At 37.9% G+C, this 14,357-nt stretch overlaps 1 protein-coding gene across 4 annotated transcripts in view; it reads right to left on the bottom strand.

Moving 5' to 3' along the window:
* Positions 1 to 311: 311 nt before the first annotated feature.
* The window catches only part of HSD17B7 (hydroxysteroid 17-beta dehydrogenase 7), a 31,225-nt gene continuing 17,179 nt past the window's right edge, over positions 312 to 14,357 (bottom strand). For 2 of the 4 annotated variants that reach the window (XR_011248100.1, XM_069547394.1), the window contains exons 6-10: positions 12,846 to 12,950; positions 12,040 to 12,096; positions 6,394 to 6,492; positions 5,894 to 5,972; positions 312 to 1,600 (exon numbers count right to left, since the gene is read on the bottom strand). Coding sequence is in view for 2 of the 4 variants with exons in the window: in XM_069547394.1 (XP_069403495.1) it covers positions 1,575 to 1,600; positions 5,894 to 5,972; positions 6,394 to 6,492; positions 12,040 to 12,096; positions 12,846 to 12,950 (366 nt within the window). In the remaining 2 variants the exon portion in view is untranslated. The remainder of the gene's footprint in view (positions 1,601 to 5,893; positions 5,973 to 6,393; positions 6,493 to 12,039; positions 12,097 to 12,845; positions 12,951 to 14,357) is intronic. The other 2 variants (XR_011248101.1, XM_069547399.1) reach the window with 1 other exon arrangement.

Raw genomic sequence — 14,357 nt, 5'->3', positions numbered from 1 at the left:
AATTTAAATTAGCAGTTTGAGAGTAACAGATGCACTACAAATAAACAACAGATACAGACTACAAATAAATAAAACAAGGATCTACTATATAGTACAGGGAATTATATATTCAGTAACTTATAACTCTCTATGGTGGAAAAGAATCTGCAAAAGTGAATATAACTGAATCACTTTGCTGTATGCCTGGAAACACTGTGAATCAACTATAATTTAAAAAAAAAAATTCCAGAAACAGAGACCACTCTCAGTCACATAGCATGTGGTCACTCAGTGCCCCTTATTAGTCTCTAAAAAATACTGTGTAGTCATCGTTCTCAAAAAATGCTCTTTATTCATTCACATATATTACTGCATTTAATTCTCACTTCATATCCATGAACAGAGAACACAAGAAGATAATTATTCCACTTCACAGACAAAAAGCTTGAGATCCACAATAAAGTCCATCTTTCCAATTAACACTGAGTAAACACAGGAATGAAAACCAGCTCTGTGCTTTCAGCTCTCTAACTTCACCCTTCTTTTTCAAAGAGAATGGAGATTGGTCAGCTCTCATTTTCATGTATGTTTAAAGTTATTAAAAATATCTTTAGCAACAAACTTAGAGAAAGAATAACCAAAATTCCACACTTTAAAACATATAGACATTATATTTACATGTAATTTTTCATATTAACTCATTTAAAATATTACTCTAATATTCCAGATATTGGTTGAAACACCTAGGCATTTTAGCATTTTGTCTTGACATCATGCAAACTCGTCCTAACCACTTTCGACCACTACTAATACTAACAGACATTCCACCAGTAATTATTTAATTGAAAAACCTGAGTAAATTCACTGAAACAATTTGAGTAAATCATTTTTGGTGCAAGATTACATCCACTAAAATATGTCATGAAAACAAGTTGGTCAGTAATAAATTTGTAAACTGTGGTGAAGGTCAGGCCCACTATTAACATGGACTATCTCAATATCAATAAAAGATATTTTGCAAATAAAGGGAAAATAATTCAAGTGGCCCAAATACATATACTTTTGTTACTATGATGATTAATTACATGGGCATCTGTATTAGGATTTTTAAATGTGGCATGTGGAGGAAGAAATAAGTACAAGACCTAGGAAAACTACTTGTGAAGAACAAGGCTAAGATTGCTACTCAGAAAATGAGTAGTGCTTCCTCCTTCTGGGACAGGTGAAAAGGAAAATCAGTGTGTCTGTGTCATAATTATTCAAGTCAACACCTCATCCCATGAAGTAGAGCTTGTGCTCTCATTAGCAAACAGATACTCAGTTGGGTGACTCTAGCATGACTTTGATAAAATATCAGATATCCTTTTCTCACATGCACACACAAACATAATCATAGAGGTGATTCTGCAATGAAGAGATCATCAGAAATCACTTTTTACCACAAATGCACATGGTCCAACTCAGGAGAACACACTCCAGAATCCACAGAAGGCACAATATGTTTCAGAGAGCATCATTTTCAGTTCTGGTTATTGGTTTTTTGAATGGTGACCCTAATCTGCTTTTCAAGTTTCAGTAACTTTTGGTAAAATTTTTCAGCAGTGTCTTCCTCTAGGTCCATCTGGAAAAGAAGCAAGATAGGCATGACTAGAAAGGAAAAAAAAAAAAAAACAGTATTTGAATAAAAGGAATCCATTTAACTAACAAGAAAGAGAATCCAAAAAAGGCCCAGTGGGAAAGCTGCAGTGGAAGCCATGTGGGGAATGTTAGGAGTCTTTTCTTTTTTTTTTTTTTTTTACAACTGATACTTACCTCCTAGTAAGTAACTTCTTTAGTAAAAGAGCTCTGATCTTAGCTGAACTCCCTGCCCTACAGATGAAAGACTAAGTCTCCAGCCTTCACTGAAGCTAATGGTACCATGGACTAAATTCTGGAAGTGTGTGGTACTACCCAGGACTCTCTTTAAAGGTAATGAGGCACCCCTTTCTTTCTCCCTTCTTCACACTGCTCTCCTGAACCATAAGAATGAGGGCCATACCTCAGGAATGACAGAGGGAACCTAGCTTACAATTTGCAAAGCTGCCAGGCCAGCCCAAAGCTGCCATTCTCCAAACTGCTTTACATGCAAGAAATATTAGCTTTTATCTTGCTTTATCCACTTTGCTTTACATTCTTCTGTTTTATGGAGAAAATTAATTTTAACTGATACACTGAATGCAAAGCAAACTTCCAGCCCCCAAAGCTAAAAGGCTATAAATTTAAGAAAACTTTAAAACATTTTGGAAAAACATTACATTCAATCATGTTAGCATTTTTTTCATGTTGTAACTGGAAAAGGAATTACAGCTCTCTTTAATTCAACCCAATCTTTAAACAGCAGAAAGCTGACTTCCTAAAAATAATTGAAGGTTAAAAACATACGGTAATGCATTTCTAAGAAATGCTAATATAGTCCTTTGGTTTATGGAATTAAATATTTTATCCCCTTGGTAAATCAGCTATTCCTTTGAGATCAATAGATGTAAGTTCAAACAAATTCTGAGGACCTAAAAGTAAGCTTATTCGTTTACAATAGAGTTCCCAAGGTGGCTTCCCAGGTGGTGCTAGTGGTAAAGGACATGTCTGCCAATGCAGAAGACGCAAGCGATGCTGGTTCAATCCCTGGGTCAGGAAGATCACCTGGAGAAGGACATCGCAATCCACTCCAGTATTGCTGCCTGGAGAATCCCATGGACAGAGGAGCCTGGCAGGGGTCTCAAAGAGTTGGACATGACTGAAGCAACTGAGCACACAGCACAGACTTCCCAAAGAATTTCTTGGGATGTTGTTACGCATTCTTAAATTTTAAAAAGAAAAGAAAACATCATACAGTCAAAAACAACTTAGAAACAGCAGGAAGAAACATGTCAGGCGTTATTTCCTAACTGTATCAACTTCTCAAAGCCTTTGCTGGCATAATGTGCATTGTGTGGGTCTCTGAAAGGTGGGGAATATAATATGGAGCATTTCTCAGACTTACTTGGATGACAAATTGCTTTTCCCAAATCTTAAGGAACTAGTATCTCACATATAGTTTGGAAAACACTGGAGGTTCTTAGGTTCATTTTCAGTAAACAGATACTATGGGAAGTGGAGAGCATGGTTCCCTTTGACCTCAAGCTACTGACATATAGGCAAAGTCACTGTCAATTATGACTCTGCCTTAGCTGACTTATTTGCTTCAATCTAATTTTCCAGCAAATCTGGAAAACTCAACTGTGGCCACAGGACTGGAAAAGGTCAGTTTTCATTCCAATCCCAAAGAAAAGCAATGCCAAACAATGTTCAAACTGCCATACAATTGCATTCATCTCACATGCTAGCAAAGTAATGCTCACAATTCTCCAAGCCAGGCTTCAACAGTGTGTGAAACGTGAACTTTCAGATGTTCAAGCTGGTTTTAGAAAAGCCAGAGGAACCAGAGATCAAATTGTCAACATCCACTGGATCATCAAAAAAGTAAGAGAGTTCCAGAAAAACATCGATTTCTGCTTTATTGACTATGCCAAAGCCTTTGACTGTGTGGATCACAATAAACTGTGGAACATTCTGAAAGAGATGGGAATGCCAGACCACCTGACCCGCCTCTTGAGAAACCTATATGCACATCAGGAAGCAACAGTTAGAACTGGACATGGAACAACAGATTGGTTCCAAATAGGAAAAGGAGTACGTCAAGGCTGTATATTGTCACCCTGCTTATTTAACTTATATGCAGAGTACATCATGAGAAATGCTGGACTGGATGAAGCACAAGCTGGAATCAAGATTGCTGGGAGACGTATAAGTAACCTCCAATATGCAGATGACACCACCCTTATGGCAGAAAGCAAAGAAGATCTAAAGAGCCTCTTGATGAAAGTGAAAGAGGTGAGTGATAAAATTGGCTTAAAACTCAACATTGAGAAAATTAGATCATGGCATCTGGTCCCATCACTTCGGGGCAAATAGATGGGGAAACAATGGAAAGAGTGACTTTATTTTCTTGGGTTCCAAAATTACTGCAGATGGTGACTGCAGCCATGAAATTAAAAGATGATTGCTCCTGAAAGAAAAGATATGACCAACCCAGACAGCATATTAAAAAGCAGAAACATTACTTCGCCAACAAAGCTCCATCTAGTCAAAGTTTGGTTCTTCCAATAGTCATGTATGGATGTGAGAGTTGGACTATAAAGAAAACTGAGTGCCAAAGAACTGATGCCTTTGAACTGCGGTATTGGAGAAGACTCTTGGGAGTCCCTTGGACTGCAAAGAGATCAAACCATCCATCCTAAAGGAAATCAGTCCTGAATATTCATTGGAAAGACTGATGCTAAAGCTGAAACTCCAATACTTTGACCATCTGATGCGAAGAACTGACTCATTTGAAAAGATTCTGATGCTGGGAATGATTGAAGGCAGGAGGAGAAGGGAACGACAGAGGATGAGATGGTTGGATAGCATCACCGACTCAATGGACATGAGTTTGAGTAAGCTCTGGAAGTTGGTGATGGACAGGGAAGCCTGGCATACTGCAGTCCATAGGGTTGCAAAGAGCTGGACACAACTGAGTGACTAAACTGAACTGAATTTTATTTTATGCCATTGCCTCCTCACAATAAGCTAGGCAGTGAAAAATGGGAGGCTGAAATAAACCTTATTCATGACAAAAATAAAACAAAATTGATCCTTATGGGGGTCACAATAATTTTTTTCATTTTCTACTATGTAACTATATTTAATTTCATTTTAGATAACAGAGTCTACAAAACACAGCACCCATTTTTCCAAACTCTGTCCCCTGCCTCTTCAAATACCGAACTATTAAAGCTAATAATTGTCAGTGAAACACAAAGGGAAGCTAACTTCAATCGTAAGATGCTTTATATTTCATTCAACTTGTGTCACATTTCTTGAGCATGTGCCATGTGCAAGGGAACTTGCAAGGAAAGCGGGTGTGATTCCCCTCTTCACAGAGCTTACCCTTGGAGCAAGGAGCCCACTGCTGTATGAGTTCTACCCAGAACTGGCATTCAGTTCAGTTCAGTACAGTCGCTCAGTCGTGTCCGACTCTTTGCAACCCCATGATTCGCAGCATGCCAGGCCTCCCTGTCCATCACTAACTCCTGGAGTTCACTCAAACTCACGTCCATTGAGTCGGTGATGCCATCCAGCCATCTCATCCTCTGTCATCCCCTTCTCCTCCTGCCCTCAATCCCTCCCAGCATCAGAGTCTTTTCCAATGAGTCAACTCTTCACATGAGGTGGCCAAAGTATTGGAGTTTCAGCTTTAGCATCATTCCTTCCAAAGAACACCCATGACTGATCTCCTTTTTTTTTTTTCCTGAACCTTACTGTGCCTCCATTTTCTTATCTGTAAAATGTAGATTATAATAATACACACTTCAGAATGGACTGGTTGGATCTCCTTGCAGTCCAAGGGACTCTCAAGAGTCTTCTCCAACACCACACTTCAAAAGCATCAATGCTTCAGTGCTCAGCTTTCTTCACAGTCCAACTCTCACATCCATACATGACCATTGGAAAAACCATAGCCTTGACTAGATGGACCTTTTTTGGCAAAATAAGGTCTCTGCCTTTAAATATGCTATCTAGGTTAGTCATAACTTTCCTTCCAAGGAGTAAGCGTCTTTTAATTTCATGGCTGCAATCACCATCTGCAGGGATTTTGGAGCCCCCCAAAATAAAGTTTGACACTGTTTCCACTGTTTCCCCATCTATTTCCCATGAAGTGATGGGACCAGATGCCATGATCTTCGTTTTCTGAATGTTGAGCTTTAAACCAACTTTTTCACTCTCGTCTTTCACTTTCATCAAGAGGCTTTTTAGTTCCTCTTCACTTTCTGCCATAAGGGTGGTATCATCTGCATACCTGAGGTTATTGGTATTTCTCCCGGCAATCTTGATTCCAGCTTGTGCTTCTTCCAGCCCAGCGTTTCACATGATGTACTCTGCATATAAGTTAAATAAGCAGGGTGACAATATATAGCCTTGACATACTCCTTTTCCTATTTGGAACCAGTCTGTTGTTCCATGTCCATTTCTAACTGTTGCTTCCTGACCTGCATAGGAGGTCAAAAAAATCTAGCATGGAAGCACCTGACTCTATGTAAAAGGTCACATAAAAGCTGAGATCTTAAGAATAAATGGTAGGAATGAATCGGAAAAAAAGACAAGTAAAAGCAGTTGAGGTGGACAAAAGGTGTGCCAAGCTGAAAGGCAGGAGAGAGCAGAAAGAAATGAAATTAGGCCAGTGTGATGGCAGAGAGGGAAGACTCACAGAAGAGAAGCTGGGCAGCTGGCAGGGTGGTCAGGAACCCAGGGACCAGCCCACCATCAACCTCTTCAATGAAACAAAGCAAAGAGAGTCACCTTTTTGGACGTCACATAATTGCTTCCAAAGCCGGTGGTAGCACTCAGATATTTCACCAGAGGATTGAGAGACTCAGGCTTTTGGTGGAAAAGCCAGACCTGGAAAGGAAGGAGGGTGTCAATGACTCTTCTCTTCTGCCCAACTGAGTGAGACTGCAGGGGATTTTTAATCATCACTTCAGAGAGCCCCAAATTCTGACAACCCTCCTGAATAGCATCAGCTAACTGGCATGAACCACTACTATAATTTGACGAAAGAAAGTAGAACAGCCCGCATAATAGTATCCTTTGAAGATTTTTAAGTAAAAGTTCCCATACTTAACTGACTCTTCCTTTAATCCTCAAATTAAAGCTCAGGACATGTGAACTGGAGCTCACTCCGAGAGGATACTCAGCTGACACCACAGCAAAGTACAGGTCACTGATGTAATATTTAATTTTATTAATAGATGACTATGTATATGTACAACAATCAAAAGATGTACATAGTAGTCAAAACTCTTCCTCCCTTTCAGTTTTCTAGCCGCCCAGTTCTCTCTGGAAGCAAGCACTCATGTTAGTATTCTGTATATTCTTCCAAAGAAAATGTATTTGGTTAAAAAAACAAATACATCCATTTCTCTTAGGCAAATGGAAGCAAAATATACACTATTCCACGCTTTACATTTTTCACTTGAACAACAGGCCTTAGAGATACTTTCAAACCAGTACATGAAAACTTCAATCTCTTTCAAAGTCGCATCCTTCTAAGGATGTGCCATAATTTACATAAAGTTTCCAACTAATACAGAGGTTTTCCCCAGTTTTTGCTATTACAAACATCACTGTGATGAATGATGGCTAAATCATTCTACGTAAGTTTGAGGATATCTTATTTATCTTAGATAAATACCAAAGATGGAATTGCTAGGTTTAAAGGTATGTGTATTTATCATATTGAATGATATTGCCAAAGAGCCCTTGACAGCCCTGTTATCAGTCTACTCTCTCAAGCAGTGTAGCAGAGTGCTCATTTCCCTAGATCCTTGCTAATATAGCATCAATACACTAACTTTCCAATCTTTGCTAATCAGAGGTGAAAGTTTTTCATTATAGTTTTAATTTGCATCTCTCTTAAGATTAGGCATTTCTTCATATGATTACAAGTTTCAAAACTCTCTGTTCATGTCCTCTGCCCATTGTTCCAATAGGTTGTTTTCCTTGATTTGTTGATGTTCCTTAACAATTAAGAAAATTTTGTAATTTTAGTAAAATTACTAGTAAATTTAGTAAATTTTAGTAAAATTTAGTAATTTACAGTTAATCAAAATTGTAGGTTTGATTTGCATTTCTCTAATAATGAGCGATGTTGAGCATCTTTTCATGTGTTTGTTAGCCATCTGTATGTCTCCTTTGGAGAAATGTCTGTTTAGGTATTTTTCTCACTTTTTGATTGGGTTGTTTGTTTTCCTGATATTGAGTTGTATGGGCTGCTTGTATATTTTGGAAATTAATCCTTTGCCAGTTGTTTCATTTGCTATTATTTTCTCTCACTCTGAGGGGTGTCTTTTCACTTTGCTTATAGTTTCCTTTGCTGTGCAAAAGCTTTTAAGTTTAATCAGGTCCCACTTGTTTCCTTTTGTTTTTATCTTTGTTACTCTAGGATCACAGAGGATCTTGCTTTGAATTATGTCATCGAGTGTTCTGCCTATGTTTTCCTCTATGAGTTTTATAGCTTCTGGTCTTACATTTAGGTCTTTAATCTATTTTGAGTTTGTCTTTGTGTATGGTGTTAAGAAGTATCCTAATTTCATTCTTTTACATGTAGCTGTCCAGTCTTCCCAGCACCATGTACTGAAGAGGCTGTCTTTGCCCCACTGTATACTCTTGCCTCCTTTGTCAAAAATAAGGTACCCACAGGTGCATGGGTTTATTTCTGGGCTTTCTATCTTGTTCCATTGGTCTATATTTCTGTTTTCATGCCAGTGCCATACTGTCTTGATGACTGTAGCTCTGTCACAATATGAAGTCAGGAAGGTTGATTCCTCCAGCTCCAGTCTTCTTTTTCAAGACTGCTTTGGCTATTCTAGATCTTCTGTGTTTCCATATGAATTGTGAAATTTTTTGTTCTAGTTCTGTGAAAAATGCCATTGGTAATTTGATAGGGATCACATTGAATCTATAGGTCACATTGGTAGTATAGTCATTTTCACAACATTGCTTCTTCCTACCCAAGAACATGGAATATCTCTTCATCTGTTTATGTCGTCTTTGATTTCTTTCATCAGTATCTTATGATTTTCACCAGCTAGAATGGCCATCACCATAAAGTCTACAGACAATAAATGTTGGAGAGGGTGTGGAGAAAAGGGAATGCTCTTGCATTGTTGGTGAGAATGTAAATTGATACAGCCACTACGGAAGACAGTATGGAGGTTCCTTAAAAAACTAGGAATAAAACCACCATATGACCCAGCAATCCCACTCCTAGGCATTCACCCTGAGGAAACCCTGAGGAGGAAAAAGACACATGTATTCCATTGTTCATTGTAGCACTATTTACAATAGCTAGAACATGGAAGCAATCTAGATGCCCATCAACAGATGAATGGATAAAGAAGTTGTAGTATATATACACAATGGACTACTACTCAGACATTAAAAGGAATGCATTTGAGTCAGTTCTGATGAGGTGGATGAACCTAGAAACTATTATACACAGTAAAGTGAGTCAGAAAGAGAAAGATAAATACTGTATTCTAATGCACATATACAGAATCTAGAAAAATGGTTCTTAATAATTTATTTACAGGGCAGCAATGAAGAAACAGACATAGAGAATAGATTTATGGACATAGGGAGAGGGAAGGAGAGGGTCTAATGCATGGAAAGAATAACATGGAAACTTATATCACCATATGTAAAATACATAGCCAATGGGGATTTGCTGTATGGCTCAGGAAACTCAAACAGGGGCTCTGTATCAAACTAGAGGGGTGGGATGGGGAGGGAGATGGGAGGGAGGTTCAAAAGGGAGGGGATATATATATACCTATGGCTGATTCATGCTTGACAGAAAACAACAAAATTCTGTAAAGCAATTATCCTTCAAAAAAAATTTTTTTTAAAAAGAGCATGTGCTTTGTAAGCATAGGTGAAAGAGGGCCACATCTTTTGTTCTTTGCCTATAGGAGGCCTCAAAATCTTTTTTGTTTCCTTATTGTATTTTTTATTGAAACATAATGGCTTTACAATAGTGTGTTAGTTTCTGCTGTACAATGAAGTGAGAAGTTAATCAGCTATATGCTTATCAAGTTCTAATGCTTTAAACTCCAAAAACTTTTTTGTACTGTTTTGTTTTTAACAGGATTTTATAATGAGGGCCAAGCATTTTATGGTAATGACCAATGCATAAAATAAAATAAACTATATAGTCTTTGTGATGAAAAAAGAAGAAAAGAAAATTTAACCTTTAGCTATGTTACGGGTAGCAAGTATTTTTCTTCCATTTTGTGGTAAATCTTTTGAGTATCTATATAGTGAGAATTTTAGTCATGTCATTTTTTTTTACTTTTATTTACTCAAATTTTTCAGTTTTTTAGAGTTCCTGGGAATACTTAACCCTCTGCACTCTTAATTATTTTAAAATGTCCCCATATTTTTTCTAAGTAACTATACATTCTTACTTTTATACATAAATCTTTCAGTTTACCTAGAATTTTATTTGACTGTAAGGTATGTAGAAAAGATATTATTCTATTTTTTGGCAGCATTTGTTGAATAAACCATCTTTACCCTCACTGATTTTCTTCATCATCATAATATACCAAACAACCTATATGCTTTGGGTCTATCCTAAACTTTCTATTTTATTCCATTGAGCTGTCAGTTCACATGCCAACACTGCATTATTTTCATTAAGATGATTTTCTTTAAAATCTTAAATGCTGAAATACATAAAATCCTTTACAATAAGCCTTCTCTCATTTACTCCTGTAATTCCTATTTTACAGCTAATAATAAAAGGCTTAGGCAAGTAAATAATGTGCCCAAGAGTTCACAGTCAGAAACTGGAGAACTGGAATTTGAACAGAATTACTATAATTCTACAGTCCACATTCATAACCACTGTGTTCTAGGCCACTCAAGCTCAGCCCATTTAAGGAGATAAAATTTATTCAGCCAAGGTTGAAGAGATTTTTGCTACACATGTGGTGTGCTCAAACCCTTATCTGTATCCACAACATATACAATCATCACTAGGTGGTAATGACATCCTACTCATCCACACTGAAGGAAATTACAGCAGGTCAGAAACTTTTTGAACATGACACTAGGGACAAGCCACTCATCTTGCCAAATTCAACCTATCCTTCAGAGCCCAAATAAGCCTGACTCAGTAAACAGAGCCTGCTCCAACTAGTCCAGCCCCATGGTGATCCTCCTTTCTGACCAATCCTTGAGTACTTGCCACCAGATGATAGAATGTCTTAATTTCTTGTCTATTTTCTCAATTCATTCTTTTTTTTAAACATGACTCTAAGCTCCTTAGCAACTGGAGATTCTGAATTTTAACTATTCCTATTCCTCTGACACAATATAATCTTGACCTCTAGATTTGACTTTCAGTTTCATAAATGTGTGGAAGGAGTAACCGCTAAATGATCATTCATCATTTTAAATGGCTTGACAAATATATTAAGAAATAAGCAAAATTAGTTTAAAAGTATTTGCTTCTATTATCAATTTGTCTCTCTACAATAAATGAATTTCTTTCTGCAATGTTTACCAGAACAAGAGTGCCAAGTCAATTCCCTTAGTGTTTTCCAGAGTTAATTTCAACTCAGCTATGATTTAAGAATCTGTTAAGTATGAACACTATAGTGATAGGCTCTCAGGCTTCCAAAACACAGAGCAATAATTCTGAAGGAGCTAAGTAGAGTAAGGGAAACGCACACACAGAACTGACTTTTATCTAATACAGTGGAATTTCAACCAGATGGTATAAAACACAGAGGACAAATAAGTTTCATCTTGTATGACAATTTTCATCCACTGGTAGGGAATGTCTTTGGGGCCTTTAGTTGAAAAATATTCAGAGACATCATTTATGTACAACAGAACAGAGTATTATGATCTATTTGTAATGCCTGCCATTAATGAGGAGACACATGTAGTCCATCTGCATGAGTGACTTAAGGAAACAAACTGGCTTTCTAATCAAGTTGATAACTCAGTTCTCTATTATTAATACAGGAAAAGAGAATCTTCATTTTGGGAAATGGGGTTGGGCTTTGTTGCCTCTACTCTTGACCCATGAAACACACTTTCTCCGTGGGAAATCTCACACTGACTGCCCAGCCAACATCTTGCTTTGCCTGCCCTACAGTATTCCACGCTCCGCTCTCCTCTGGCTGCTCACGCCTCTTGCTTCTACAGAAGTGCTGACCCCAGAACCACAGTACTCAGTGCCAGGAAACATACTGAACTTTCAAAGTTCACTCCTAATGACCAGCATTTCACCTTATGATTCACCTTAGTCCTAAATAGGACCTTGCTTATACAGAGCCTGTTCTCAACTTTTCTGTTAAGATGGTTTCCAATCCAGTGAACTTACAGTCTACATCCGTGAAATGAATACAACATGTTAAAACTCTAGTAACATACCAGTGCTTCTGTTCCATTGTGAGGTGTCAACGTGAAAGCATTTGCAAAAAAGCGTAACTGAGAAAAAGAAAACAGTAGTCATTTGGTGGTGGTCTTAGCAGCAGCAGAGTTACAAAAGTATTATCCATTTAAATGTTTAAAAAAGACAAACTGCATTTCTTATTATAGAGTATTTTTTCAGTTTCAGAAAATAAATCTAAACAAGAAATAATTTCCGTCATTTAATCTCCATTACTCCAAGTCAACCACTTTTAACATGAAGGCATATGTCCTTCTCATCTTTTTCCCAAGCCTGCCATAAACAGAAGGTTATGTCTTCCTGAGCTCTACAAGGGAAGGACATTTCCTGAAAGCAGCATTTTCTATTGAGTGCTGGAGGGATGCTCAAAATACAAACAAAACAAACAAGCAAAATCATGATACTGTGATCATACAATCCACAATCATGCCCTCCTTGGGAAATTTTAATGCAACTGACTGTATTAAAAGCTCAGAGAAATCCAGTTTGATATCACTTAACACAGGTTTCTCAAAATTATATAATCATAGAACGCCTGGGCTATATGGTGTGTGATCAAAGAAACATTCCCTTAACGAAAAGTGCACACTAAGATGGTGGTACAGTGGGAGTATCAGGCAGTATGAAGCAGAGGTTACATGGTAAGTAACATCAAAACTTTTGAGTGAAATGAAATTCTGCCACCTTCAAGTTCAATTACTTAAAGCACTTCCCAATCCTTAAACATCTTTTTGGTTCCAACTTGAACAGCTTAAGTAAATTAAGAGAAGGAGCTTTTATCACTTACCAGCCATATGATTGGCATGATTAACATCCACACAAAGGGAGGTAGAATTCCATATGTCAAATTGGTCAGCATCGTACCTGGGCACACTACACTGGAATACAGACCCTGGGGGCACAGAGAGGGGTAGAAGTTCATTTTAATTCAATACACATTGAGCCTGCCTCTATGTCCATTAATAAAGGAGAAACACAAGTGAGCCAGGAAGCCAGAGAGCCAAGGCTTGATGCTCTAAGCTGTCCTTGCAGCTGGGTAGACCATTTTAGTTTAAGAATCACGTAGTGAAAACTCACTATGAGAGACACGCGATAAAGTCTTTTATTCTCAAGTAACAAAGAGTAACCAAGCTTGAAGCTGGATGAGAAAAGTAAGACTGGTTACCTGAGTTTTCCATGGCTTAACTGAAGATCAGTTGACCAATCAAAATGAGCAGTTAGAGATAAGAAAGCCATACAAAGAAAGTCTTAGCCTGAAAGAAGTTTTTACTCTAGTAAATACAGACAGTTAAACCTCAAGTGTGTCTCTGTTTCCTGCAGGAACACAAGGCCTAGGGCTCTAGCTTGAGGCACCAAAGAGGTGGGTATGATTCCACAAAGACCTCCTCTAACTGAGGATCTCTAAATAAGGTTCTTAGCCCTGGACTCATCATTTTATAAAGATCCCTTCTATAAAAAGAGCCCCAGTTAACACATGGCACATATTAATAACAGAAAGGGTGCTTGATGGTCTATAGTAATCCTTAGAACACTGGGATTTGTTTAACTAGTTTACTTGGTTTAATTTTTAACACATTTCACCTTATTTTGATATTGACTATTTTAATTCATGGGCGTCCCTGCTGGCTCAGCTGGTAAAGAATCTGCCTGCAATGTGGGAGACCTGGGTTCTATCCCTGGGTTGGGAAGATCGCCTGGAGAAGGGAAAGGCTACCCACTCCAGGATGTCAGCTGGACACGACTGACTTTTACTTTCGCTTTCACTTTAATTCATATTTTTATTACTTTTAACTTTTTTTTTCCTTTTAAACAAAAATAGAAAGTGCCAGGATAGCACAGTCAGTTCAGGGGACAGAAAGCACCCTGAGTGTCAGAAGCTAGAAGGTTGGCTTCCTTTATTCACTGCTGCAGGGCCTGGCGGTGCCTGACATGGATAATTTAGACCTGAGAATCCCCTTGATTTACCAGCAGTCCTCTGAAAAAAGTCAGGAACTTTATAGACTAAAAATTCTTCCCAAATATTTTGCCCCAAAGATAGCTAAGGAGAATTTCTTATTCTGGAAACTAGCCAGGGACAGTTAGGACATATTCAGCCCTAAATGAAGACATCTGTGAACTAAAATTCAGGGCTTTCAACACACACAACTTTCTGACATTGAGCAACAGAAGAAACAAGCAAGGAGGCCATCTTAATCTAAACTGAAGTCCCTTCACATATTTGATCTGAAAGAATGAGTGTGATGACCCTGAGTGTTTCTCAAAGCTGTGTGACAGGAGGAGGCATTCATGGACAGGTAAA

This window comes from Ovis canadensis, chromosome 1 (genome assembly GCF_042477335.2).
Source record: "Ovis canadensis isolate MfBH-ARS-UI-01 breed Bighorn chromosome 1, ARS-UI_OviCan_v2, whole genome shotgun sequence".
NCBI classification, from domain to species: domain Eukaryota; kingdom Metazoa; phylum Chordata; class Mammalia; order Artiodactyla; family Bovidae; genus Ovis; species Ovis canadensis.
Note: the sequence above shows the minus strand (reverse complement) of the source record. Positions and strands in the feature narration are given on the sequence as shown.